At 35.4% G+C, this 27988-nt stretch overlaps 1 protein-coding gene across 2 annotated transcripts in view; it reads left to right on the forward strand.

Annotated features, from left to right (window-relative positions):
* Positions 1–27988, forward strand: part of VPS13C (vacuolar protein sorting 13 homolog C) — an 84747-nt gene that overhangs the window by 15443 nt on the left and 41316 nt on the right. For both annotated transcript variants that reach the window (XR_002441860.1, XM_021407601.1), the window contains exons 10-43: positions 1796–1853; positions 2958–3085; positions 3900–4006; positions 4318–4489; positions 4918–4980; positions 5636–5771; positions 6362–6456; positions 7092–7234; positions 8277–8469; positions 8625–8739; positions 9066–9202; positions 9931–10057; positions 10697–10814; positions 11173–11302; positions 11661–11739; positions 12683–12822; positions 13353–13506; positions 13921–13997; positions 14171–14230; positions 15484–15637; positions 16018–16134; positions 16989–17092; positions 17390–17557; positions 18362–18666; positions 19525–19672; positions 20393–20501; positions 20912–21045; positions 22563–22719; positions 23034–23113; positions 23716–23775; positions 24867–25032; positions 26333–26449; positions 26937–27040; positions 27412–27579. Coding sequence is in view for 1 of the 2 variants with exons in the window: in XM_021407601.1 (XP_021263276.1) it covers positions 1796–1853; positions 2958–3085; positions 3900–4006; positions 4318–4489; positions 4918–4980; positions 5636–5771; positions 6362–6456; positions 7092–7234; positions 8277–8469; positions 8625–8739; positions 9066–9202; positions 9931–10057; positions 10697–10814; positions 11173–11302; positions 11661–11739; positions 12683–12822; positions 13353–13506; positions 13921–13997; positions 14171–14230; positions 15484–15637; positions 16018–16134; positions 16989–17092; positions 17390–17557; positions 18362–18666; positions 19525–19672; positions 20393–20501; positions 20912–21045; positions 22563–22719; positions 23034–23113; positions 23716–23775; positions 24867–25032; positions 26333–26449; positions 26937–27040; positions 27412–27579 (4323 nt within the window). In the remaining variant the exon portion in view is untranslated. The remainder of the gene's footprint in view (positions 1–1795; positions 1854–2957; positions 3086–3899; positions 4007–4317; positions 4490–4917; positions 4981–5635; positions 5772–6361; positions 6457–7091; positions 7235–8276; positions 8470–8624; positions 8740–9065; positions 9203–9930; positions 10058–10696; positions 10815–11172; positions 11303–11660; positions 11740–12682; positions 12823–13352; positions 13507–13920; positions 13998–14170; positions 14231–15483; positions 15638–16017; positions 16135–16988; positions 17093–17389; positions 17558–18361; positions 18667–19524; positions 19673–20392; positions 20502–20911; positions 21046–22562; positions 22720–23033; positions 23114–23715; positions 23776–24866; positions 25033–26332; positions 26450–26936; positions 27041–27411; positions 27580–27988) is intronic.

The raw sequence follows: 27988 nt of genomic DNA on the forward strand, positions 1-27988 counted from the left end.
GCAAAATACAGTGCATTATTTACCCCGTGTTTATAAATGTTATGCAAATGTTCTGTGTATCTTTGTACAATATTCCTTGTTTCCATTTCTTCTGTTGCTCTTGTCTTTTACAGGTATCTTTTATTTATTTTTTTTCTTGTTAACAAAACATACACTTAACTTGATGGACTTAGTACTAATAAGGAAGTATAGTTCAAAACTGGTAAAACCAGCCAGTCATTAAATGTGCTGTGAATCTTTTCTGTTATGTGAAACTTGAAACCTAAGTCCTCCTTCTATTTTTGTTCTAGTTCCCATTGTAAGGTAATCTTCATTTTCTAAAAATTAGGATGCAAGTTCACCGTGTGTAGAAGATGCTGTGAATACGTTGATTCTTTGTCCTGTCTACAGTCTCTTGCTTTGTTTAAACAGCTAAAATTCCTCAGAGTGCTTTCCATTATGCCTTTTTAGTTTATCAGAGATGCATAAAAATTCTTAATAAGCCATCATGAGGGAAGACTGAAATTTGGCGTGGGCATAAGATGACTTGTGTAAATCCTCTCAGCTGCTTGTGAAGTCCCCTCTGTTTCAGAATTTTCTTCATTAAAGGCTAGAATACATTTTAAATGTTTTCTGTAGTATATCCTGTTTCCTGAAATGCTAGGCCTTCCGTCCAGACAGGCCATTTCAGTCTTAGTTGTAAGCAGTATTATCAAGAAATGAGATTTAGCACAGTAGTTGATTGGTCTGCCTCATAGTTGGAATAAGCTGTGTAATCCACAGCAGTCTGTCACTTTCATACAACAGTCTTCATATCTAAATAACATGAGCATATGGCTGTTTGTGAAATTAGCTGTTATGCACTTAAGCTCATTGAAAAGCTTACTTTCACTATTAGAGTTCAGAAAATACATTTAAATGCAAATATTTTTAATGAGCAAATGTACTTTTTTATAAAATACAAAACATTTTTATATAAGAAGTTGGGAAAAGAAATTACTGGAAGCAATTTATATCTGTAAGATATTTTCCTTGTAAAAACTATGCTTAATATTGACAGTCTTTGTAAAATATGACAGTAACAAGCACTTCATCTGCCTTCATATAATGCATAATATGTACTGCTTCTTAAAAGCACGTGTCCTGTTTTAACTGATAGTGCCATTGCAATCCCAAAACCAGATGAAAGAATTGCGTATTTGTGTAGCATCCTCCAAAAAAAAAAAAAAACTGCTGAAGAATTGCAACAGCAAAGAGACCTGATTTTGGATGAGGACTCAGTTCCAGCATGATATTTCTCAGTCCTGTCGGGCTGTTGCATTATTTTCCTGACGATATATCTTTCATTTCTCTCTTAACTGCATAATACCAGAGGACTCAAATGGCTTCCTAATGGGATAAACATGAGGAAGGGTAGATTATGAATATGTTGTCTCAGCACCTTCAAGGAGTTCTAAAAACAAATACTTGATCTATTACACTATATGTCTGAATATACACAATTGCTAGAATATTTTAAATTAATGAACACTAGTTGTTGCAAGATATAAAGGTTCAATGAACTTATAAATGAAGTTGAATTGAATTGTAATAACATTCCACTTGATGAGAGAAACTTATTTTTATTTAGTCTGCTGTATTAAAACGTTTTACTCTTAAGTACTTGTGCCGCATTAGATATCTCATTTAAGGAGTGAAGAGGGGGGAAAATCCTGCAGAAAACTTGTTAATTGGAGTTGGACTGTCCTCTAAATTTTAAGTACACCAACAGTAGTACTCTTCAGCGATTGCTAGATAGTATCATATTCTTTTACAGGATCAACTGAAAAGAGGAATCCCGTGTGGTGATAACCAGCCTCAAGACTACCAGTACAGTAAGTAAACTATGAATGAATGAATGTACACTGTTTTGAGCATTTTAGTTGGTCTGAACTGATCATACAGGCATGCCCATACTGGCTTCATTTTAGAAAAGCCTAAAGATAATGTAACATCTTAGAGGTTTTATTTTTTCTAACTGTTGCTGGGCTGATCTCATTTGTTGTATGAATCAAACGCCGTTTCCTAGAATCATAGAATAGTTCGGGTTGGAAGGGACCCTAAGGATCATCAAGTTCCAACCCCCCTCCCAAAGGCAGGACCACCAACCTCCAGATCTGGTTCTAGATCAGGTTGCCCAGGGCTCCATCCAACCTGGTTTTGAACACTTCCAGGGATGGAGGATCTACAATCTCTCTGTGCAGCCTGTTCCAGCACCTCACCACTCTCTCTGCAAAGAACTTCCCCGACATCCAGTCTAAGCCTTACTTCCTTGAGCTTAAAACTATTCCCCTTCTCCTGTCACTGTCTACCTGAGTAAAAAGTTGATTCCCTTCCTTTTTATAACCCCCTTTTAAATACTGGAAGGCTGCAATGAGGTCTCCTCGTGGTCTTCTCTTCTCCAGGCTGAACAAGCCCAGCTCCTTCAGCCGGTCTTTGTAGTGGAGGTGCTCCAGCCCTCTGATCATCTTTGTGGCCCTCCTCTGGACCCTTTCCAGCAGCTCCACATCTTTCCTGTACTGGGGGCCCCAGACCTGGACACAATACTCCAGGTGGGGCCTCACAAGGGCAGAGTAGAGAGGGACAATCACCTCCCTCTCCCTGCTGGCTGCCCCTCTTCTGATAGAGCCCAGGATACCACTGGCCTTCGAGCTGCAGGAGCACACTGCTGGCTCATGTTCAATTTTTCATCCACCAAGACCCCCAGGTCCTTCTCTACAGGGCTACTCTCAAGGAGTTCTTCTCCCCGTCTGTATACAAATCTGAGATTACTCTGACCCAAGTGCAAAACCTTGCACTTTGCTATGTTGAACTGTTTCTGTGGGTCTTGAGTGTACACATCGTATTATGTGGAGTAGGTGATGTATCAGGCAGTGGGCTTAAGTATTCTTAAGATGTCTTCCTGTATTAAATTAATCTCAATTTTTTAATCTTTTAAGTTTTTAGACCAATATCAGCCTCTGCAAGAGTCTTTATCAACCCAAATGCAGAAGTAGAACTGAAAACTCCCAAGCTTGATTGTAATGTAGAAGTACAGAGGATTGCTATTGAACTCACAAAGCCACAGGTAAGTTGGGTTGGTGTCAGTTACCACCTGTTTCAGACTTTGTGAGGAGCTGTAGCAGTAATTGTGATAAAACATGTGATCCCTTTGTAACAGTCGCTCCCCTCCATTAGATTCAGGCTCTGTGACCCTGTTACCTGCAGAAGCTGTGAGGACAGCACTTGGAATAGTGAATAAAGAATGGGATCGTTCTTATGATTAACCCTTATCTTGTTTTGTATGCTAAAACTGTAAGCCAACACTATAATGGAAGAGAAGTAAGGATAAAAGCGAGGGTAAGACTGAATGGTGTATACTGGCTTTGGCAACAAAGCCCGCTGAAGTACCAAGAAACGTTTAGAAGTACCAAGTACCTTTAGATAGCTCCCCAGCAATGTTATTGTTTATTCAGCGATAAGTTACAGTTTGGTAAGTGTATTTTTAACTCTCATTGATACCCAAATGTAGTCTGTGTTAAGAATGGCCCCAAAATATTAGTGCAAATGCAGTTCCAATATTGGGGAAATTTTATATTGATGAAGAGAATAAGATTTATTTGAGAAAGTTCAAGACTGTGTTTTGAGCATGTTAATAGAAGTAAAAAAAATAAATTTGCTTTGTTCCTTAAGGAAACCTGAAATTCAGATGGCGGTGTCCTCCAAGAGCAATAGATGGAGTTGTTGGTCTACTTTTATATAGCAAGGAAAATGCATAGGCTTATATTTCTATGTAGTTTGGGGAGCACTGAAGACACCTTTATAAACATATATTTCTACTTGAAATATTGCATGTAATGAAATCTGAACCTTTGCTAAGGGACTTGTTTTCCTGTGTTTAGTACCTCAGCATGATTGACCTTCTGGAGTCCATAGATTACATGGTTCGCAACGCACCGTACAGAAAGTTCAGGCCAAATGTATCTCTCCATAAAAATGCCAGGCAGTGGTAAGTTGCATTTGGTCATGCGTTTTTTGGGAGATGCTGGAGTCCTTTCCAGTCTCCACATTCTTCTTTGTGGATAATGTGGTTTTAAAACCAGATGGGGATGTAAATTTGTCGTTAATCAGACATTAAATATAAGCTGTTGGTCTTTTCATGAAGTGAGGTAGAAACCACTTAAAATTTTTTAAGTGAATATCTTAAATGAAGTGGTGAAGAAATTGTTTGCGTGTTAATAAAATACCCCTTCTGCAGTTTCTAAGTTGCTGGGCATGAAATGAAATATGAAATTACTCACATGTGTGGTTTTATTGTAGGTGGAAATACGCAGGTGACAGTGTTCTTGAAGTTCACATAAAAAGACGTACTCGTATGTGGTCATGGAATAACATAAAACAGCATAGGCAGCTTCTGAAGACTTACAAAAATGCGTACAAGAACAAACTGACACAGAGCAAACCATCAGAAGAAACACAGAGACAAATTCAGGTATGCAGTGTTTCACTCGAGGGCAAGTATGTTTTGATCCCTTGATTACATAATTCTTTAAATATACATGACAGTAATCAAGATTGATAGTTTTACTAGAGCACAAGAGTTCTGGAAAGACATTTTTAATCAGAAGCCCAGTGTAACCTGTTGGGGAAAGAAAGAGTTCTAGTAAAGTGATGTTTAAATTAACATTTCTTGGTTATAGGGTAATGAAATTTGATATTTTTACTGAACTGTAAGATAAAAAGATAAAAATCAGACTGTCTAACATCAGGCTTCAGAAGCAGATGTACCCATTGAGAGAAAGGAGCATGTCTAGAAAGAAATTGGAGAATGAATATGAAAGGATTGGTAGAGAAATTGTAGTGGTGAGTCTTTCCTAAATATGACTGGGAAGCAGATGATTTCATCATACGTTTTTTCAGGAACTAGAAAGAAAGCTTGATGTCTTCAATATAGTCCTAGCAAGACAACAGGCGCAAGTTGAGGTAAGAAATTATTTCTGTTCAGTAATATTGTAACACTTCAAATAGGATTGATTTGTCATTATAGAATGCTGACAAAATTTGTGGTGATGAGTATGGCTGAATGGGAAAGAAAGAAGGCAAGCTTCCAGTCTTTCCAGGACAGGAATAAATCAGTTTACAAACTGGAAACCATTCCCTAAAACTTAGCACTGTGTGCACTGTTTCTGCTGTCTAGTCTGTACCATTCTGCAATTGTCTCTGCATTAATGATTATTTTATTCCTTTGGCTTCTGTTATTTCAAGGTTGGCTCTGCAGGTGCCAAACACATACAGCTGTTACCGTACTATCTATACCTTCAAATATTCTGATGCCTTTCTAGTGGACATCCAATTTAATTAAGCAACAGCTATGATAGAATTCTTAAAAGTTAGATGAAATCTGCATTTTATTTTGGAAGTTATTTGTGCACTATTAAGGAGTTGCCTGTTACGACAGTAGGGAAAATTTGGGGTCTGCAATTGAGAGAAAAAAAACACGTAGCATACTGAAAGTAAGCTCAGAATAGTCCCTTATGTAGGGGTGGTGTTGCTGTCCCTCACATGTCTATTAAGCACATAATTTACAGGAAAACAAAATGCATAATAATTAATACATATTTTAATGTCTGGTTTGTAGACAATAAGATCAGGACAGAAATTACTGAAGAAGAAAGCCACTGAAGCTGAGAAAAAAAGTGGAGGATGGTTTAGTGGTTTCTGGGGTAAGAGAGAATCTCGAAAAAAGGAAGATGAGGAATCATCTGTTCCTGAAAGTAAGTGTAGGCTGTAATACTGTGACTTCTTAATAGACTTGTGAGTTTCTATGTACTTGATTGAATAATGATAAAGAAGCAAGTTACAGTATGTCTTGCTTCCTACTGTAGAGAATGAAATAGACAGTACCATACAGTACCATCTATTTTATGATTTTATTTACTGTTATTGATGATTGAGTTGGGAAATAGGGCATATTTCTGAAATGGCCTTAAGCTCTTTAGAACCTGAGACGAGTATTGAGTTTTCAGCTGTGGTTTTGTAGGCGACGATTCAAATACTGTATTCTGGTGATCTGCCATCTGGATGAGAAAGTAGTTCTAATAGTACTCCTCCAAGCTCTTTTCATTGTTGGAAAATATGGATAGTCTCATAATATAAATGATGGCATTATCTATGTAGCACAGAAATTACCATATATGAAGGCTGCTTATTATTTTACAAGGTGGAATTTGCTGCAGTATGGAGTTTTGTGTCAACAGAGCTTAAGTACAGTCGAAAACTTGTGGGAGGAAAATTGGTTGTAGTTACTAGCTGAAGTGTAAGTGTTTGTGGATTTTATTTATGTATGTATGTATTTATTTATTAGCTATCGATGAACTAATGACACCAGAAGAGAAGGCTAAACTTTTTACTGCTATTGGTTATAGTGACAGCTCCTATCACCTTTCCTTACCAAAACAGGTAAACAACTTTTAAGGGGATGGTTTAAAAACAAAAAAATCTTTTGATTATTGTGCTTCAAACAGGAAAGCTGAGAATTACAAATGCGAACACCATAGTCTCTGTACAATCATGTGTGCTAGTGTTCTTGTCAGATTGAAAAGAGCAGAGCAGCAGCAAGCATCTGTGACCAACGAAGAAGATACAAAACCCAAACAGTGTAGTTGTGTAGGAAAAGATTCAGTTTTGGTTTAGACAAATTATTAAGTGTGAAGATGCTTTCATCTCTGTCAATACCACGTGGAAATGTGCAGGCTTCAAATTGATTATGAAGTATGGTTCAATTTTTCTTAATTTGCTGATTGACATTGTCAAGAAGGGTACATAGGCAAAACATGTTTTCACAGTTTAAAACCCCTGTGAATTCTGAGAAGAAAAAAAAAATCAAATTAACTCAGCATTTCTTGAAATACCATGTTTTATATTTCAGAAATGTCTGGTGAGGGTTGAAAGTTCTCTATACCTAGGTTCTTGTATTGGATGTATGGCTGCTGGTTTAGCCGTAACTCCACATTTCATCAGATTCTTTTAAATTAGGAGTTCAGAAAAATTTGTCTGATAAGATGACTAATTTCAGTTTTCTCTCTCTTTGCTAGTACATCGCCCATATTGTGACATTGAAGCTGGTAAGCACTTCTCTTACAATCAAAGAAGATGAGAATGTGGCAGAAACTCTTAAAGTACAGATCATTGATTTGAGTACAAACATATCACAACGTCCAGGAGCACAAGCCATTAAGTAATTAGATTTACATTTTATTTTTGTAGAACCATTACCTCTTTTTCAAATTCCCTACACCTTTTTTTTCCTTGAGTATTGTATTTATGTTTTACATTAATTTGTTTGTTTATATGGATTCTGATATTTCACTCTTTCTAGCTAATTAGAAGTTACTGTCAGTTTGCTGAATAATATTGAACGGAATGAGGAAAGGAATATTATTTGTTGCTCTGTGTGAATATGAATAAGCTGTTTGTTGAATCCGTATGTTGAAGTGCTATATATTAACTTTGGGAATTATTATTTAAGCAGCGTGAAGTGGTTTAGCTAACACATTCCAGCCAAGCTACTGAATGTGCTACTTACTTACTTCCTACAGAAAAGAAAATCCATACCTGTGTATTGTGGGTAAGATGTATAAACCAGCATGTGGAAAGCTGAGACCTTTCTCTTCTGAGAGAAAACACCAGAAATAATGAGCACTAGTTATTGTTACACAGTGATGTAATAATGTTTTCAGTGTCTGGGAAATGAGTCTGCCTTTTTTCACACTTTGATTTGCAGTTCCTTTATCTTTTGACTTCATGCATAAAACCATCAGCTCAGTTGTTAACTGTGGAAATATTTTGCTGAAAACAGTTTTGTGTGGTATTAAAGGTGCAATCTGATTGCTACACAACCCCAGAAAAGTTTTAAAATTTTACCAAAATGTATGCAATATAACATATTTCACAAGACTGAAGCCTGGAGTCAGGGGGTGGTCCAGAAAGTAAAGGGTTTCCAGTAATAAGAGACCCAGCACCCTAGAAGGAATTTTGTTTCTAATAGCTGCTGTTGAAAGAAAGTATCACCCTTCTTGTTGTGAACAACATGCCTCCTGCCTATTTCTTCACAGTCTCTTAACATTAAAATTTGTTAACCATATGGTATGTTAGTCCTGTGAAGCTAGCTTCTTTTCTTGTTTTCCTTTATCAAAAGCTTTGTGATCTTCCTTGTTCTACTTAGATGGAGCTGTTCTGTGTCCTAATATATATAATAATTAACCACCTGTCTTCTTTAGGGTGGAAGCAAAGCTTGAAAACTGGTATGTTACAGGCCTGAGACAAGAAAATGTTGTACCATCACTTGTGGCTTCCATTGGGGACAGCAAGTCTTCTCTACTTAAGATAGAGTTTAATATTAACCCAGAAGATAGTACTGCTGATCAGAGTCTCAGTATTGAATCACAGCCTGTGGAAATAAAATACGATGCAGTGAGTAGTAATCAAAATTGTTCTCTCTTTTTCTGGTTCTTTTTTTTTTTTTGACTGTTGCTTTCATTCTCTTTGCTCAGTTAAGATTTATTTTGGAGTTTTTACTGAATGCCTTATGCATATGTTGTTAATTCTCGTCTCTCTGTCTTTAAAAGAAAACTATAAATGCGATGGTAGAATTCTTTCAGACAAGTAAGGGAATGGATCTTGAAAGATTAACATCAGCCACATTAATGAAGCTCGAAGAAATCAAGGAAAGAACTGCTACAGGTAAGGGACATCTCACCTGAGGCAAACCCTTGACAATCGTAGAATACTTCTATATGATTTGCAGAACTTCCTCTGTCTGTTGATTGCTGGCTAAATAGAATTACTAGGTGGAATTACTAGATTTTTTTTGCCTTTTTTTTTTTTAAACTTGGATTAGTGGGTGCTCTGTTGGGGGAGAGTTTAGGTGGAAAACTCACTTCTAAAAGAGTCAGTCATTATCTAAGATGTGTTATGTTTCAGATAACATCTCTTTATATGTGGTTTGGAAAAAATGTTTTACTTGTGAGTAGCATTTCAGTTGTAATATCACTTCTCTTTTGTTAAAGGATTAGTTCATATTATCGAAATGAGGAAAGTCCTTGACTTGAAGATTCACCTGAAACCTTCCTACCTTGTGGTTCCACAGACAGGTTTCTATCATGAAAATTCAAATTTGCTGATTTTGGACTTTGGTACATTTCAGGTATATAAATGATCTCTGTTATAAATGCAGAAGAACAAAAGAAATACTCTTTTTCTCTTTACATAGCTGTCATGTAAAACTGTCTGAATTTCAGAAGGTGAAGGTGCACGTCTATGAAAGTTTTTTCACATAGTATACTTCTTGAAAAATCAATTGCAGTCAGCAGTTCTGGCAGCATTCAGAGCTGTTAGGTCATCTCTGATGTACTTTAGCTGTGTAACCTGCTGTGGAAACATTGTCTTTTTTCAATAAATCATGATCATAGTATTTAATTAATATCTTCGATATACTCAGTAAAATGTGATTTTTTTTCCTTTTGTTTTTCTTTAGAATGATGTACGTTTTATTAATATAAGAGAATATATTTTTCTTTACTTGAGTTTGAAAGTTGATTCTGTTATTTCTATGAAGCTAAAAAATGACAATTATTTAACTTGATTTTAACTGACTAAATAAATACTTTGTTTGTACTCCAGTAGTAAACTTTTAAGCTAATAGTAAGACTTCATTTCACGTTACTTGAATTGAATGGATTGATTGCACCAACAGAAATAAGAATTTATCTAGCCTTGGTGAGGGAAGTGTGAAAGACATTAAGGTATCTTCTCTGTAAGAATTCAAATGACTATCATAAAGTTACATGAATGATCTTTTTCACCATCACTAGAATTAATATCACATGTGTGTGTTTTATACTTGATAACTTATCTTGTCCTCATGTTTTTTAGCTGAACAGCATAAATCAAGGCAGTAGTGAAGCTTCTAGTTTTTCATCTTTAGAGGAGATTATGGACAAAGCTTATGACAAGTTTGATGTGGAAATAAAAAATGTGCAACTTCTTTTTGGAAAAGCAGGTATTAAAACTTTCAAACTAATAATTATCTGTTTACTAAAAACTGTTTATTCAGAGGATTGATTAAGGATACTTTTCTGTAGTTAGTAAATATACTTTTAAAGGAAAAGGGCAAACAAAAAACAGAATTTAAGTAAACATTATTTAAAAAAGAAAACACCCACCTCTTCTGGTATTAAGCTGAGAAATTGCCTTGTTAGTTTCTCTTACAACATCTGCTTGTGTTTTGGTTGTAGGTCTGTATATTATTTCTTTACTTCGCTAGTGAGCAACATCAACAGGACTATTATTTTCCTTAATATGCTGTAAAATATAGGTTAAGTTGGCCTTAGGAGTTGTTCATTTGGACTTAAGTATTATGGTCAACAAAATGCTAGGTTACTTTTTAAAGATTTTTTGTATTATAGTGTGTCTTTTAGTGTGGAATTGAGCTTAAGACTGTCAAGTCAATATACCGTTAAGGAATATTGAAAATCTATCAGAAAGCCCTAAAAAGATCTCACCCAAGTTGTTCTGAAAGCTTTGGTTTGTGAGTGGGTTCTTCAGCTTTTACCAGGGATGCCTTTTGAATACTCACAGTATTTTAATTATAGCAATTAGCAAGCAATGTGTTTCATCTAAATTGATTTAATACTTGCAGGTGAAGACTGGAAGAAGGCTCGTTTTCAGCGTTCATCAACTTTGCATATGTTACAGCCTATGGATATTCATATACAGCTGGCTAAATCAATGGTGGAAAAAGATACTAGAATGGCAAAGTAATGTATTAACGTTGAGAGGGCTGATTTTTTAATTACTGTGTACTTACAGAAAAGAAAAAATGTTTAGTTGTACTTCAGAATTGAAATACATCAAATTCTTAGTTAGCTTCCTACTTCTAACAAAGCCTTTCTTCACTATTTGTTCCTTGATCACCTTAACTTAATGAAATGACTAAATGAATGACTAAAAACCTGATTTTAATGAGTGCAACACTTGCTTTTAATGCAGATTCACTAACTTTACTGTGATCTGATCTTAATATATTAGTATTATTATCAGTAACATTTTAAATCAAGAATAGGTGTGTACTGTTTCTTTTGTCTTGGAGTGAACCAGATTTCTTTTTTTATTAAGGTTTAAAGTGTCAGGGGGGCTTCCTTTAGTGCACATCAGGGTTTCTGACCAGAAAATGAAGGCAATTTTTGATCTGATTGATAGCATTCCAGTGCCTCAGACATCATCTGTGTCAATTCCAAGCACAAAGGTAAGCTGAATATAAATGATAAAAATGAAACAATAATAGTAAAAAAGACAACATCGTCAAAGTGATTGTTGTGTGAATTCCTCCTAATGTTTGCTCTCTTTTTTTAATCTAAAATAAGAGATCTGTTGCTCATTTGAGCTGTGCAAAGTGGCTTCATTACAGCTTAACATCAGAACATGCTGGCTTATTCAAACAAAGCTAGCTTTGTCATTGCCATGGTGGCTTTAGTGTAAGTATTGGAAAAACTCAAATGTCTAATAAATGAAAGGCCAGCTTAAAGATTTATCATCAGTGGAAAATATAACTGGACGTACCAAGTTATGAAAACTTAAAAACTGATTTTTCTTTCTTGCTCTAGGCAGCAACTATTCCCACAATTCCTGTTGATGCCAAAGGGTTGCTTACTACACACCACTTGTTAGCAGAAATGGTGTCAGGTAAGAAAAAAAATAGCAGGGCAAAATTTATGGAATGACTTAGCAATTTCAGGCAAGTATTGGTCTTAAAGCATGTTACTAGGACAGTAGGGATGAGTACAGTTTTCTTTAACTTGCAGTGCATAAGAAGATTATTAAAATGCTGTCGTTACCTCAGAATACTGCATACACTTTTTTTTTAAAAACAAAGAAACCTTTTTTGAAATGAATTCATATTCTGCATAAGCAGCCTCTTCAAAATGAGTGAGCTGTTAATAGCAATTGCATCAGGATGTGATTAGCAATCCAATGTAGTTATCCGGATGACATGCCGCATCTTTTAGAGAATTGAGAAACCTGTTTCAGAAATAAATTACACTGCTTTAGTCAAAAAGGAATCTGCTGTTGCCATTTCAAGAGTTTGATGTCGAAGACATCTACTTTGGAGTAGGCACATGGAGAAGGTTAAGTAACATATTTTAAGCACATATTCTTTTGTAAGTAGCCAGCGTATGGCAGAAGTACTGCTACAAACATTACAGGAATGCTGTCTGGAATGTTTTGCATTAGCAGAGCTCTTCTGTCTCTGTAAACACAGAGCAAGACTAGCAAATGGCAAATTAATGATTGATACTTTGGATTTTAATATTAATTTTCATAGTTGTTCCAGAAGAAGTCTTGTATAGTGGAACATGAAAGATTCACTTCTGTGAGTTTATAACTGTACTTCCTTTATATAGATTCTTTAGCATCTAATTGTACAGCTAAACTCTAGTGCTTTCCTCAGTAGGGCTTCAATTTTTGTCACTTTCCCATTTCATCTAATGGGAAGAAAGCAATATAGATCTAAAAAGTATGCTTTGTCAGATTCGGTTTAAGTGGTACTAGAATGGGAAAGAGGGGGTGAGAGATCTATCCTTGTTCCTGGTAAAAGTTCACTGAGGAGATCACCTCTGTTCTGCAGACTCTGAAGAAGAATATTTCGATTTTGAAGAAAGTTGTGAACAAAGTGATAGGACACTAAGTAAAGGAGAAGAAATAGGAAGTAAGGAACCTGCTAAAGAGGAACTGACAGATCTTCAACTGAAGTTTGAAATTAAAGAGGTATGTATCTTCAATTTTATCTTAATCTTCTATATAAAGACCACTTAATATTAAAAAAAAACACAAAAAACATTATTACCAGTGTTCTCCAAGTTTATGGACACATGACACATATTTACCAAAGTAAAAATATATGTGTGTGTATATATGTATATTAGTTATTTCTATTTATAAATCATAGAAAAGAGTAAATAAAACATTCTTCAAGTGTATGTATAAGTTGTGTAATACAACACAAACAACAACAACAAAAACTATTAAAAACCCCATTCCTGGAACTATTATTTTATATTAAAAGTACTCCAGGTCCCAATTAGACATCACCACCCCCTTTATTCCCTCCCCAGAAAAGAAATGGAAGAGCAAAGCAAGTAACTCGGCAGGTCGCCTACAAAGAGCAAAATCCATAAGGTGTCTGTGACCATCAGATAAAAATGAGGCATTAATGCTAGCATTCCTTCATTGCTGACTTGAGCGAAGAAAATGCTCTATGTGAAAAGAGGGCATAATTGTATTTCTTGCTCATCCAGGTTTTGTTAGAACTCACCAGGCAAGAAAAAACTGAGGAAACAGTGCTTGTATTTGATGTAATGCATCTTGGGACAGAAGCAACTGTCAGAACGTATAATTTAGCAGCTGTATCATATTTGAAGACAATAAGCTTGGATTACTATGAAATTGGAGGTAATGTAAGAGAAATATATTATGTGTATTTATAGTAGTTAGTCTGAAATTCTCTCTTGTCTTTTTCTGTGCTCCTTAAAATTCAGACATTACTCTAGTTTTGCGGGCACAATACTTCGGTATTATGCAACTTTCCATTGGAAGTGCTTGTCTTAATTGTACAGTTGTCAGTTGTGGACTGCCACCTTAATGCTTAGCAGATAAATAAGTAGTTTTGGATAGAGAAAGAATACAGACTTGCTGGTTTAGACCTGAAGACAAACCATTCATTCATGTTTCATGGGGAGTAAATTTTAACAAACTGCATTGAAAGCTAATCCCTGGGTTCAAGGCACAAATGCCATTGGCTCACTGAAAGGATCAATCTAACTAACTGTTGTGCATTTTGTGTGTATTTTTTTTTGTATGTTACAGGAAAAAAAGCACCCCTTCATCTCATTAGCTCATCAGATAAACCTGGCTTAGACCTTCTGAAGGTAGAATATATCAAGGTAAAGATTAATCCTTCTTAAGGATGATGTGGGTTTTTTTTTGTTTTGGTTAAACCACTTCTGTACACTACAAAGTCTTAGACCTACTATTTACGGAGTATGTTATATTTTCTATTTTAAGATCACAAAGGGTGGTTTGAATTAACAACTTCTATGCTAATCATTCATTTCAGGCTGACAAAAATGGTCCACACTTTCAGACTATTTTTGACAACACTGAACAGAAGATTCAAGTGAGTGGAGTTTTTTTTCTTTTTCCTTCCTCTTGCACCAGGGAGCCTGAAAGTTCTAAAGCGCATGTCAATTTTTATACACTTAATGTAAGAGCTACATGCTAGTCTATTTCTTAACTATGGAGAAAAGATACGTAGTTACAAGCTAATGTGGATAAAATTAAAATAGTATAAGGGTGTGTCATTTTCTCAAGCGTATAAAATGTTAATGTAAAAATGCTTGCTATGGGAAAAATGTGGCAGATGGATAAGTTTTTCTGTTTCTTGTCAAATTGAATATTTGTATTGTGTGAGCTGTGTAATCAACACTCTGGTTAAATTTGCTATGAAGTCTGTGTCCAATTAGGAGTAATTTTTTGTTTGGGAGGGGAATGTGTTCTAGTTCTTGGCTCTGAAATAGGAGATTATTGTGATACTACTTTCCACTCCATCATTTCTTTCATTCTCTGGAATGATAACTTAATCTCTAAAAACATAATTTTATATTGCAGTAATTAATATGACAGTGAATATGTACCTTTTTAACTCTGGTTGTTGTGCTAATGGCATTTTTTTGAGTTAATGTTCATTCTAAGTAAAAGCAGTATACTGGGGAGAAATTTCTTCTCTAAAAGGTATTTCCTTCCCTTTTGAACATCATGACAAATATTTTCCTGCCTTAAAATCATGGGATCATTTGAGTTGGAAGGGACCTGTGAAGGTCATCTCGTCCAACTTACCTGCATGAACACTACCAGTCACATAATAGAGTGCAGATTGTATCAGGGAAGTACAGAGAATACTGGATTTTTTTTCCAAGAAGAGTTTCCTGAAGCTCCAGCAGGAGGTGACAGTTTTATTCCACTGCTAGTGAATGGAATTGACTAACTTTATCCTATGGGAGAGTGCTGGTATTTAGAAAACTCCACTTACTCTACGTGATTAAGTGTTGCATTCTAACTCTTCAGTAAGGCTTATGTGTCTGTAAGAACTGGATTTGAACTCTTTCTTATTCCAAGCTGATTCAAGTGGATAATATGGTTTGCTGAACTACAGGGCAGGCCATTTATTCACCTTTTTGGATTCCCTTAATGTATTTGCTGAGAAATTTCTTTATCCTGAGCATTTGAGCATATCCTCACTTGCTGTAGCCTAGGACTTTGCTACTATGCTGTCATTGCTGCAGTTTCCATCTTGTTACAGCATTACAGCTCCATTAGGTGCTCTTACTTGTAAGCTATATTTTGTGATGTAGAGTCTTGTGTTTTCAACAGGTAGCTTTTTCGTCACTAAATATTCTGCTGCATACAGAGGCCCTTATGTCTGCTGTCAGTTTTCTAACAACTGTTAGTCCATCAGGAAGTAGAAGTAGTAGAGAGACACCAACTAAAGAAGAAAAACAACGAGATGACCTTACGCTAAAGAAAGGTACCCTTGTGTTTGTCAGAATGATGGGTCTGGATGGATACGTTGCATGTTGGCAAAAAGATGAAATGAACCTGATGAGCTTTGTCTGGCTGGGTGAGGATCAAGGCTTGTGTCACAGTGCCTCTCTGGGTTGGAGGATTGTTGGCCTAATGAAGATCTTACTGATCCTAGAGTGCTTTAAAAAAAAAAAAATTGTATCAAAATAGTGGGCTCACAGGGGAGCAGATTCTATCGTGCTAGTTGATGAAAGAATCTGTAGGAAACTACTGAATCATCTGAATGCCACAGTCACTAAATCAAAACAGGCCTCCAGTGTTTTCAGGAGTTTAACTGAAAACACTGATTCCGTGACTTGAAAAAACACCTTCTATCTTTTCTAGTGACAAGACCTTCTAAGGATAAGGATGTCTTTGCCTTCAAGCTTTTTGCCAAGCTGGATGCCTTTTGTTTAAGTCTTTGTGATGAGAAAAAGAACATTGCAGAGATCAAGATTCAAGGTATTACATTTTCCATTAGTAGTACTGATCTTGTAGTTTAATTTCAAAGCAACTGCTGCTAATTGGTCTAAAAGATATTTAAGATGTAAACTTTCAGCACTTGTTTTTTTTTTTTTTTTTTTTTCTTCTATTGCCCTGAACTTCTGTGGCTTGTGGTATTGCTTCCAAAGTTGATCTTTTAGTTGGTCGTAATGTTTTGGCCTCCAGCTGGAGAAACATAATATATTATTCTTAAGGTTTTTAACAAGGGTTGATGTTTTGAAGGAATTGGATTACGGGTGACTTCTTGTTTTCTGCTAAGATTGGGATTTCTTTTTTTGAGTGCTTGAGTTACTTAGTATATTTTAAAAGTTTTTTATGGATTTTGAACTCTCAGGCTTTATTTGGGTTTCTTGTTTTGGTTTGTTTTTCCTTATTCTCTCCCTCCATTAGCAAAAAGTTACAGTAGAATTACTTCTAAGTTCCACTTTTTTTTTTTTTTTACCTTTTTTCCCTTGGGTTGTTTCTGTCATTGTTTTCTTTTTTTTCTACGACTCTAAAATGCCTGGGATGTAATAGAGCTCTTAGTTACTTTGTCCCTTGGTGTAGAGACTGTAAATGACTTATGACATACTATATTTGGAAACAAATGAGAAAATCAAGTGTTTGCAGGGTTTTTTTATTATGTATGCGTGCCTGTGCTTTTCTGCGGTTTTTGTTGAATTTGATGTGGGATGAAGAACAGAATTTCTTGTAGTAATGTTATTTAAGAAAAATTTGTTAAGACCTTTCCTCACCTTCCCTTCTTGTGTTGTCCCCACTTCCCTGAAAGCAGTTGTTACTTTGCTGCTACTGTTTGTTCTTGCATTTGACAGGTCTTGATTCATCTCTTCTTCTTCAGTCAAATCAAACGGAATTCTTTGCCCGACTAAAGGATATAGTTGTCACAGATGTTGATACAAGGACCCTTCATAAAAAAGTACAACTACAAGATTTTAAGTCTTACTTGATTCTTCATTAGTTTTGTGTGTGCAAGTGAAGTGTAATGCATATTCTTACTCCATTATTTAAAATACTTGATTTCCCTTGAATACCTCTTTCCTAGTCAAAGTGGTGAGAAGGGGTTTTCGTAGTAGAAGAATTGATGTCCAAATAGACTTTCTTTAAAAAGTCATGTGTAATTAGTATATCTGATAGGCTGGCAATATATTTGTTTCTTCTTAGCAGCCATCAGCAGCTTCTAAGAAGGTACTACATACTGTTTCTTTCTCTCCAGGCTGTATCTATAGTAGGAGATGAAGTTTTCAGTTTCAGTCTGATATTATTTCCATACGCTACTGAGGGAGAAGCCTATACTGATATGTCAAAAGTGGATGGTACCGTATCTTTGAAAGTAGGCTGTATTCAAATAGTATACCTTCACAAATTTCTTGTATCTTTGCTGGTAAGTCTTTTTTCTTTATGTGACTTGTGTTGCGTTCATTAGCTTTCCCTATTTGCAACCTCAGAAAAATGTATATATGTGAGTTTCTGAAAGAGTGAGCTTAACTTTCCCTATGTACTACTTATAAACTTGGATAAGCAAATTGTAACTGATTTGAAAGTCAAAAACTACCATTCTGCAACACTGCAAGGGGGCTGTTCTGTGCCCCCTCCCCTCACCTATGCTTCTCAGGCATTTCAGTTCTCACAGCCACCTCCAGGGAAAAACTGAGGTCATTGCAAATGTAGCCGAGTTAACACAGGAGACAAAAAGTTTTCTGCAAATTGAGATTCTCTGAGGACTGCAAATTAATCACTGTAAATCACTTGTCCTTTTGTCAAATATTTGAAATCTTGACTTTTTTTTTGTAAAGCATTAGTGAGTTCTCTGCCACTAATTACTGACTTGAATAAGTATTAGTGTTCACTGATAACAGGGAGGGGGGTTTAAAAAATAATGTATTCCCTGGAAGGTAATGAGATAAAAGAACCTTGCCACTAATGTGGGTGGGAAACAGATGCAAAGAGATTAGCTTAAAAATTATTGGGTTGTACTGGTTAGTACATTTCTGGCCCTGTAACAAATGTAATGGTAAAAGATATCCAGTTGCCTGGCCTCAGGGAAAATTTAACATAGCAAGCAGCAGAACTTTTGGTTGTTGTTGGTTATGACTGATGTTGTAAAAAGAGAGATTAGTCAAGATTAAAAAAGAAACAACCCTATTTATAGCTGTATTTCTCCTTTCTCTTCAACTCTTTATTCTAGGCCTTCTTGAACAACTTCCAGACAGCTAAGGAGGCACTGAGTGCTGCTACGGTCCAAGCTGCGGAAAAGGCTGCTACCAGTGTAAAAGATCTGGCTCAAAGGAGCTTTCGACTTGCCATGGACATTCACTTAAAAGCACCGGTTATAGTCATTCCTCAGTCCTCAGTTTCCTTCAATGCTATAGTAGTAGATCTTGGCTTGATTAAGGTTCAGAACCAGTTTAGCTTGGTGTCTCCAGAAGGCAGTTTGCTTCCTCCAGTCATTGACAAAATGGATGTGCAGCTGACTAAGCTGAAACTGTCTAGGTAAAGTGCATTTCATCAAGTAATGCCTTAGCTAGTTGGTAATACTGGTAAACTTTGTAAGATGCTAATCTGTTTGTTCAGAAATCGTGGTTAGTGGCAGTCAAATATTTGGTGTTAAAGTATGTCAGTTGAAAATAATGTCTCCTATTTATTTCCATGGAAAGTACAACATATGGAAAGAGCACAATAACACTGTTTGATAGAGCAAATTACCAACTACAAAATGCTGTTTTTCCAGCATAGTCACTATCATTAGCTGTACCTTTTCACCAGTGATGAACAAAAGGCTGCATAATGCACTCCTAGAAATCTGCATGGCTGTTTAGAATATGGCTTGTCTTTCATGTCACTGTCACCGATGCTGAAATGCACCGCGCACCAACCCACTGTGTGGACATCCACAGGTCTCAGTAAGCATTCAGCTAGTGGTGAGAAGTGTCAATGGATGCAATTTTTTGCACGTGGAGGAATTTAATCCCACCCCTTTGCTTCATCCACACTTCCATGTCAGACAGCATTTGTCAGACTGCCCCTCCACCTCCATCTGTCGCATGGCAACAAAATGTAACGGAATATTGCTGGGAAGGTTCATCCTCTACTGCCATACCACCACATCCACCTCTGACATCGTGGGCTAACATAATAAAATTGGAGGCATTCGGTTTGGGGCAGCTCTCATACTAACATGTTAAACCTAGGAACAAATAGATGAGCAGTGAAATAAGTTATTGTTCTGCTCGGGAAGCCATATATGCCTAAAGAGATTAAACTTGATATTTTAATATGTTTTGAGTTAAATATAGCATGATTTAACTGTATTCTTTAATGTTCTTTTTTTTTTTTCTCCTTTATTTTAAGAACCACTATGGAGGCAGGTTTATCGCATCAGGACATTCAGATACTTCGCCCTATTAATTTGAGCCTGTCTGTCAGTCGGAATCTAGCTGCAGCTTGGTTTCACAAATTGCCAATATTGGAGATCACAGGGTATCTGGATGCAATGAATGTAAGTTCAATGAAAATAAGAGAAGCTCATAACACTACTAAATGTAAGACTAACCAACCACAAAAGTGGAATAAGCTACAAGCTGTTAGCTGTGGAATGTGTTTCAGGGATGTCAGTAGCATTTAACTTATCTATGTAGATGTAGAAGTTTGAAAGTGTCCTTAAATATTTAACTCCCTGTGCGCATTTCCTAAGCTGAAAGGAAAAGACAGAAGTGAAAGGGATGTCAAGGAGTCTTGGTTATTCCCTGTTGTAAAGCAAGACCAACTTACATCTTGTGTTGTTGTGCAACGTTCTTTAAGTGAGTCTTTTTCATTGCCTTTTAAAAATTGGTATCTTCTTCAGAGGAATTTCAATGTATGTAGATAATTCCTTTAGCAACTGCAGCTTCATTTCCTACCACTCTCCAATGATCTCAAGAAAGTTGTGTATTTTGGCAATTGATATACTGTATCTCTTGGTAAAACGGGAAGTAAAATGTCACGAGGTAGCATGTTGTTAAAGGCGTCAATACTGTAAGTAAAGGCTGTAATATATATTAATACAGCTTTAAGAAGTCATAACCTTCTTAATGCTTTAACCATAAGTGCTTATAAAATTATCATTGTTTGTTATATTCCCCAAGAGATGACAGTTAAAACTTTAAAGAACAGTTGTTGTCATTGTTGTTGTTTTTTATTGTTTTTTTTCTGCTGAGAACTGTGATCTGCAATTTTGTAGGTTGTAGTAAGTCAAGAGGATTTGAATGTCTTCCTCAAAGTGTTGACAGAAAACCTTGGTGAAGCAGAAGAAAAACAAACTAATGCAAAACAAGTACTGCAAGAGGAAGGTGAGAGAGATAACTTGCCTTAAATATTAAGCGTGTTAGCTTTCAGGAATAATACAAATCATGTATTATGTGGAAAGTAAGCTTAGATCTGAGTATGATAGGCAAGTAGTAAACCCTTTTTAATTTTGCAAAGGCAATGGTCATACTTAAAAAATATTGAAAAAGACAATTGGGGAATCTTATTAGCTAAAAAGTCATGGAGGTGGCAAGGCATTGAGATTGCAGTGTCCTTGTTGCCAGAGTGTTTCTACATTCTTCTCTTGCTCCGAAGTTAAAGGCTTTGTGGAGGTATTGCTAACATATGTCAAGTGAATTTAAGCCATGTGAATGAAAAAAAGAATTGGATTTGTTTCTTGAGCTAAATGAATGCTAGCAATTTTGTAAGTAAACAAATTTATTTAATGCTGCAGGTAAAAACAAAGGAAGGGAGAAATCGATCTTGATGCAGAATAAGAGCGTTTCAGAAGGAACACTGTCTGAAAAGAGAAAAGGAACATTAAATGAAGATGTTATCAATGTGCTGCTTAATTTTGAAATCAAAGAGGTATGTATCCACTTATAAAACTTAGTGTTTCTTCTGTTTATCAGAAATTGGCTGTAATTTCTGATTAATGGGGTAATAACTGATGAAATAATAAAAATCTGGAAGCGAGATTCTTTAGTTCACAAGGATTTATTGAATACTACCTTTCTTTAGTTTTTTTCTCTTGTGTCTGCATGGTATGAGATAGTATTAATAGAATGCTTAACATACACAGTATGTCTAGCAGGGAAAAACAGATTTGTTTCATATCCTCTGCATTCGCCTAGCCTTCATCCTTCATAACATGGTACTGAGTTTTTTAAAGCAAAATGGCTAAAATAGGTAAGCTAGAACTAATACCTTTGCTGTAAAAACAGAGGACTGAGGGTGAGTTTGTAGAAGAACAAGAAAAAATGCACAAGCAGTCTAGTAACAAAGGTATTTGTGGATAAGATGTCATCCAATTCCTGTTTTTTTTTTTTCTGATGATGTCTGTGGTACTTAAACATGAAGAACTCACTATGACCTTATCATTTTTTTTTCAAGAGCCTAAGCATGCAGTTTTGTTTCATTGTGATTTTCAATGTGTAAACTAGAAAAATCTTGTTTAGCCAAGTATCAGTAGATGTTTCCATTCAGTAAGAAATCAGCATTCCTTTTCTTAGATTGAAAAGACTGCCTACAAACGCCCAAACTATTGCTGATTGAGAGGCACACTGGAAGACTAGAAACTTCTTCCTATACCATTCCACAATAGATAGGTACTGTTCGGAATGATAGGAAAACATATTAAAAAAAATTAGTTTAAGGACTTTAGGGAATATTTGTTCCATGGGTGAAGTGCAGCCTGGCAGGTAAAACAGTGTATCCAAGTTTTTGGGCATCTTTCATGTTCACAGAATTGTAGCTTCCAACTCTTTCAGATTTGTTGTTTTGGCTGTGAAGAATTTTTTAATGAAAGGACTGAAATATGTTGCAGGCTAACCTGTAGTACTTCATGTCACCTTGTTTAATATATCTTATGAATAATTCCTTGTCATACTTACCATGATTTTACATGTGACTCGTGGACAAATTAGAATTCTTTAAATTCTTTGTATGGTAAATTGTTAGGTTGAAGACACTATTTTGAATTCCCATAAGTGGAGGATAGTTGCCTCATCATAGTTGCTTTGTATTTGGTGTTGTTCATTGGTAGCTATATCTAGTTATTCTTTAATTTTCAGATGAGTTTAGAAAACTTTATACAGTTTTTTCCTTTTTTGAACCTATTATCAAAAGTTTAATTCACGTTGACATCCATTCTCTACTGCCATTCCTTCCAGATCAGTATAATCTCTATTAACTGTTTTTTCTGTGTTCAAACTGTAGCATCCAATTCAAAACAAAACCATAGTCAAGTTCTAGCCAAATTAATAGACTTAACACTTTTTTTCTTAATTTTTTTTGTTGAATGTCCAGTTATAACTGCATGCTTCTAACATACTTCCGGACAGTTTTACTGAAATAGTGTACTTAATTCTTTTTCTGTATTCAAGGTTGTAATAACCTTGATGAAACAAGTTCAGAAGGAGAGGTATCCATTACACATTCTAAATGTACTGCAGCTTGGAACTGAAACCAAAATCAGAAATCATGAGTTGACTGCAGCAGTATATCTGAAAAAAATCATTATGAAATGCACTGAAATAACTGGTGAGTATTCTAGTTAACAGGTGTACAGTCAATACCATATGTATAATCCTCTTCTGTTCAAGAGGATATTGTGCTCAAAGATAGCGTAAACAAACCAAATGCCAAGTTAACTTAATGACCCTAGTTGTAGAATAGTAGTAGTGAATATAGCATTTCACAAGGTAGTGCTTGATCTGCAGCTTCTCAGTGAAAAGATGTGTTTAGTGCCACTATGTCAGTAAGTGTAGGTTGTAATGGAGGCATTCTGTGGGTGGAAGAAAACTTGTGAATGGAAAGTGTTTCCATTAATCAGTATTTTATTTCTTTATTTGCAGACTCAAATGGAGATCCTCTCTGTATTATTAATTCTTCAAGTAAGACAGATGAACCTCTTCTGAAAATGGAATACATTAAGGTTTCGATACCTTTCTAACTAAGATTAATTGAGGAGTAAAATAAGGCTTCCATACTTAGCCTACATAAGATCTTTTTCTTGTTTGTTTTGAAACATGTAAGATTTATATTTTGCTTAGGAGTTCTCCCAAATAGCTGTTTTTTCTCTTACCATCCCCTTTTTTCACTCCATTGCATCCATATAGTGCTGGCTTCGTAAGTCAGCACACTTACTGAAATCACGGTGTGCTGTGGATGTTGGATCTTTTGGCTTGCCTGAGAAGGAGATGAAAAGGAATTGTGTTGAGCTGCATGTAAAATATATAATATGGTTAATGTATATGAGTAACGAAACTTTAAAAAAATTTTTTTTTTATTAAAACATAAAAAAGAGGGCAATGAGAACATCAAACCAGTGAGTTGGACGCATGGTGTAAACTAAATGTATGCGTTCTTCTCTGTTAAAAATACAGAGTAGTATCTTTGCAAAATTAATAGATGAGAGTGTCTTTGCATAGTTAAGTGACAGGCAGTCTTTACAGGGGATAAAAACATTTGAGGAGGAGTAATCTGGTAGATGGAATAGAAACTGACTGTGTGTTTGGCTTTTTTTCCCTCTTTCAGGCAGATGCAGATGGACCTGATTTTGTTACTAGTTACAGTAGCACCAAGCAAAACATTGATGTAAGCACAGCATGTATTTTATAACATTAAGCTTCTCAAATAGTAACATTTGTATGAACCTGTTATTACTGAATAGAAAAAAAGTCTTTCTAATCATTAAAACTTACTGCTTTGTATTTCATTATTTCAAAGAAAAATCCAGGTGAAAAAATGTCTTAAATATAAATGGTTATTACTGATTCATTAATGAGCTTCTTAACAGAAGCTATAGGCTTCTTGTGAGTTGAAGTTCGTGTGAATGTATTTCTGGCTGTAGGATGTATGAGTTGTTTTTTTTTTTCTTCCCACCCTGCCTCCAGAACAGTAAACTTGACAGCATACAAAATGAGGCCAGGTGTTGCAGAATTTGACGGCCCCTAACTGGAATCTTATGAGCATTCTCAGAGGTGATGTGTTCAGTCAGTGCTGCTTAGCTTTCCTGAAAGCAGTTACTGATGTGTAGTTTTCCATCACTTCAGTGATTGCTAAAGTAAGCTGACCATGGGAATTGTTGCTTTGAAAGATGTTTCTGTTGAAGTAATCATGTTAGTTGAAGCTTGCTTCTTGATAGCCCTATGTGGAATCTGTAGTGGTTGATCTACTTCACTGAGTCAAGAAAGCTGATAGCCCTTAATGTATCAGTAAAACTAATGTTCTCAGAGAGTTGCTTTTGTCTAGGAAAAAGTGGTTAGCTGATATTATTTTAAGTAATAGTGAACACGCTCATTGTACTTTCTGTTCTAATTTCAGATTTTGAGTCTTTTTTCTTTTCCTTTTTACTAAAATGTGTCTAGTTGGCTCTGAAGACGTGAGCCAAAGTGCTCTGTAGTCCACAACAAAATGCAGTAGAACTAAGAGCTTACTGAAGAAGTTTATCTATATTAAATAGTGATTTTGAGGCGCGCTCTGTAGCTTTCTCAAGCTTCTCTTCCATAGCTCCCTCATCTACTCTGGGGTTTGTGTATGGTGTAAAGTTGAAGGAGGTAGAAAGGATGGAATGCATCTGAAAAGCAAGACTTGAAGTTTAAGTGTGACAGTAACTCTCAGTTGTTATTAAATTGGCATTCTACAATAAATTACAATGGTACTTTGTTTCTCTGCCTTCATTTTAGGTTGTCTTTTCATGTTTGGATATAGTACTTCACACAGAGGCTTTAATTTCCATCATGAGTTTTCTCACCTTCAGTGTTCCATCAGGTGCTCTTCCCAGCACTGATAAAGCACCAGACCACAAACCTCAAACAGATGAAAAAGAAAAAGAAAGTGCCCTCAGACCAGGTATTGTCATAAAAGAAAGTCCATGCTTTTGTTACATAGCAGCATCTAGACTTTGGTTTCAAAAGACAGTATTTCATGTGACACCACTGCGATCTGTTTGGTGAGAAACAAGATACGCGCAACTGTATGTGTGGAGAAAATAATATCATTTAAAGCAAACGATAAAACATCGCTGGTATAATGGTAGTCTTTGGAGAGGTCAGATGGTTTTTGCTGTTGCTTAATTCTCCAAATCCCCCTTATGCCTTATCTTTTTTTCCTAAATGCTAAACTCTTATTATAAAAGTGGAACAAATGAAGTTGAAGTAAGTGGTATCAAAGCCTTCTCAAAAGATAAGTGTTTTAACTAGGTTGTTCTCTGGTTTATGGGCTGTAAGAGTATTTACACTGATTTAAAAAAACTAACAAAAATCAACCAAACACACACACAAAAAGAACTGACAAAAATTAACCCAAACCCCCCGCACAAAAAAAAACCAACACATGCTCTTGAGCCATGGGGAAGCAAGGAGATGTTCTCAACTTGAGTTCCTCCTCTATCTTGTGCTTATTTATAACATTGACATCTGTAAGCTTGAAATAGGACAAATTTTTACATGTAGGTTCCTTAAGGATGTTTTGTGAGTTGCAATGCAGGTAACATCATGGCATGTCAGAGCTATGCCAAAAGTTATACTTGCTTTTGGAGTAGTATTTATTCTAGTTGCAGAATTTGTAATCTCATTGGAATTTGTAATATTAAGACTTGTAGTTGGCTATCCTGTTTGTAGATCTGCTAGTTTTGATATTGTGAGTTCATTCCTCTGTTTGTATTGTTCGGGGAATTCAGGGTGTTCTAATCAGTTGGGATCGAGTCTATGGTGGTTGTTTGTTGTATTGTAATTTTGAAGGCACCTTTAATTTTGCTGCAGGAACATTTTTTCCTCAGTAAATAGAACTAAATTGACCTTGCTATTTTATACAAAAAAGAACACTTAGCATGCGAGGTAATGCTTCAAGTAATGAAATGTAGAACTGTATTCAGTATCCTGTTTTGTTAGAAATTAGATGTTGTGTTGATTGTTGTTGGACTGTGTTATCTGATGACTGTACTTGGACCAGAAGATAACTGTTTTAATTTAAAAACGAATAATAATCATGTTATATCAAATCAGTTATCGTTAACTCTAGAGAATAACTGCAGATTATTTTCATGAATGTATGCAGATATAATTCAAAAATAATACAATGTATAGATGTAACATCTGTTTTAAAACAGTGATGATGGTCATCTTACAAGTCACTTGTTTTTCCCATCCAGCCTCTAGTAATGATACCCATGATGATATCTGTGAGTTCAAACTTACTGCAAATCTAAATGCCTTCAATATTTCAGTCTGTGATCAGACTTGTAGAATTGCAGACATTAGAATACAAGGTAAGGTTTATTATTTAAGTGTTAAACGAGTTAATCATAGTGAGAAATGTTATTTCCCTTTGCAGACGCTTCTGAAAGGCAGAAATATGTGTGCTGCATGTATGCTTTGTGTAAAACTTTTAGAATATGTTTTAATTATATAATACTGTTACAGTTAAGTATCTTCATACCCAGAATTTGGTAATGCAGTAAAGTTTATGTTATAAAAATTACATTTTTGAATAGCTCAATCCTTGATATTATGAAGATTTATTTATTTATTTTAACTGCTGTTTGAAAACAAATTTATTTTGGCAGATTTTTCATGCGTAAAAAGGTCAGGATTTCTATGCTGAGCTGTGTTGGTTGTTCTGTAGCAGAATTCTGATTTCTAAGCTCTTTTTTTTTTTTTGTATTCAGTAATAATGTTTCTTTCTTTAAAAAAAAAAAAAAGGCAAAAATTCTTCGGCTCATAAATGTCTGTCTTCTTCCTTTTGTTTCAAATCAGGAATGGATGCATCTGTAGCTATGAAAACTAAAAAGATAGAAGTGTTCTCCAGACTTGAAGACATCATAATTACAAACGTTGATCCGAAAACAATCCATAAAAAGGTGATGTATCTCGCGGATTCTAAACAAACAAAAAGACCTAATACTTCAAGCTATTTAATGAAAGCACTGTAGTTGATTTGCTGTGTTGTACATATGCATCGTATCAAGTATGATTTAATGCATCAAATATTAAGTAAGGTTTCATTGGTTTATTTCTTTTATCTCAGGGAAGTAAAAGTTTTCATTAATGTTTTTAATTCTGAGAATTAACATAGGTTAAAAATAAAACTTCCTACTGATAGTCAAGTGAGATGACACAGCAGTTTCCTGTTGATTTCTTTGTGGAAATATTTATGCTTAAGTAACTTAAACAATAATTCTATCACAGATCACTGCTTGGTAGTGTTAACTGCACAGTCTTAATATTCTAGGTGGTCACCATTGTAGGAGATGAAGTCTTCAGATTTCAAATGTCACTTTATCCAGATGCTACTGCAGGAGAAGCCTATGTTGATATGTCAAAGGTGGATGGTAAAATGTCTCTGAAAGTGGGCTGCATCCAAATAGTTTATCTACATCAATTCTTCATGTCTCTCTTGGTAAGGCATTAGTTTCATTTCTCTTCTTGACATTAAGAGTTGTTTTTTAACTTTTTTTAATCAGCTCTGTTTACTGTCACCAGTACCTTTTGGCGAGCTGATGTACAAGCATATACAAATATTTTGCTGAAGAAATGTCAGTTTAAAAGTTGCACTGTTCTATAGAAAAATAATAATTAAGGGCAAAGATGTCCAAAAGCAAGTAATGAATTAAGTTGATAGCTTTAAAAATATCTTAAAAATCAAGTAAACAGTGTCTTTGTACATGTGTTTTTTTGCCTTTTTCTTCTTTGAAACTTTTTTGATTGAATTGGAAGATCAGTATTTCTGACACAGCTGAACTGTTTTTCTTTGCCTCAAACTCACTTTTTTTTTTGTGAGGCTTATTTTGCTCTAATAGAACTCTTAC

The sequence above is a fragment of the Numida meleagris genome, chromosome 9 (genome assembly GCF_002078875.1).
Source record: "Numida meleagris isolate 19003 breed g44 Domestic line chromosome 9, NumMel1.0, whole genome shotgun sequence".
Classification (NCBI taxonomy): Eukaryota; Metazoa; Chordata; class Aves; order Galliformes; family Numididae; genus Numida; species Numida meleagris.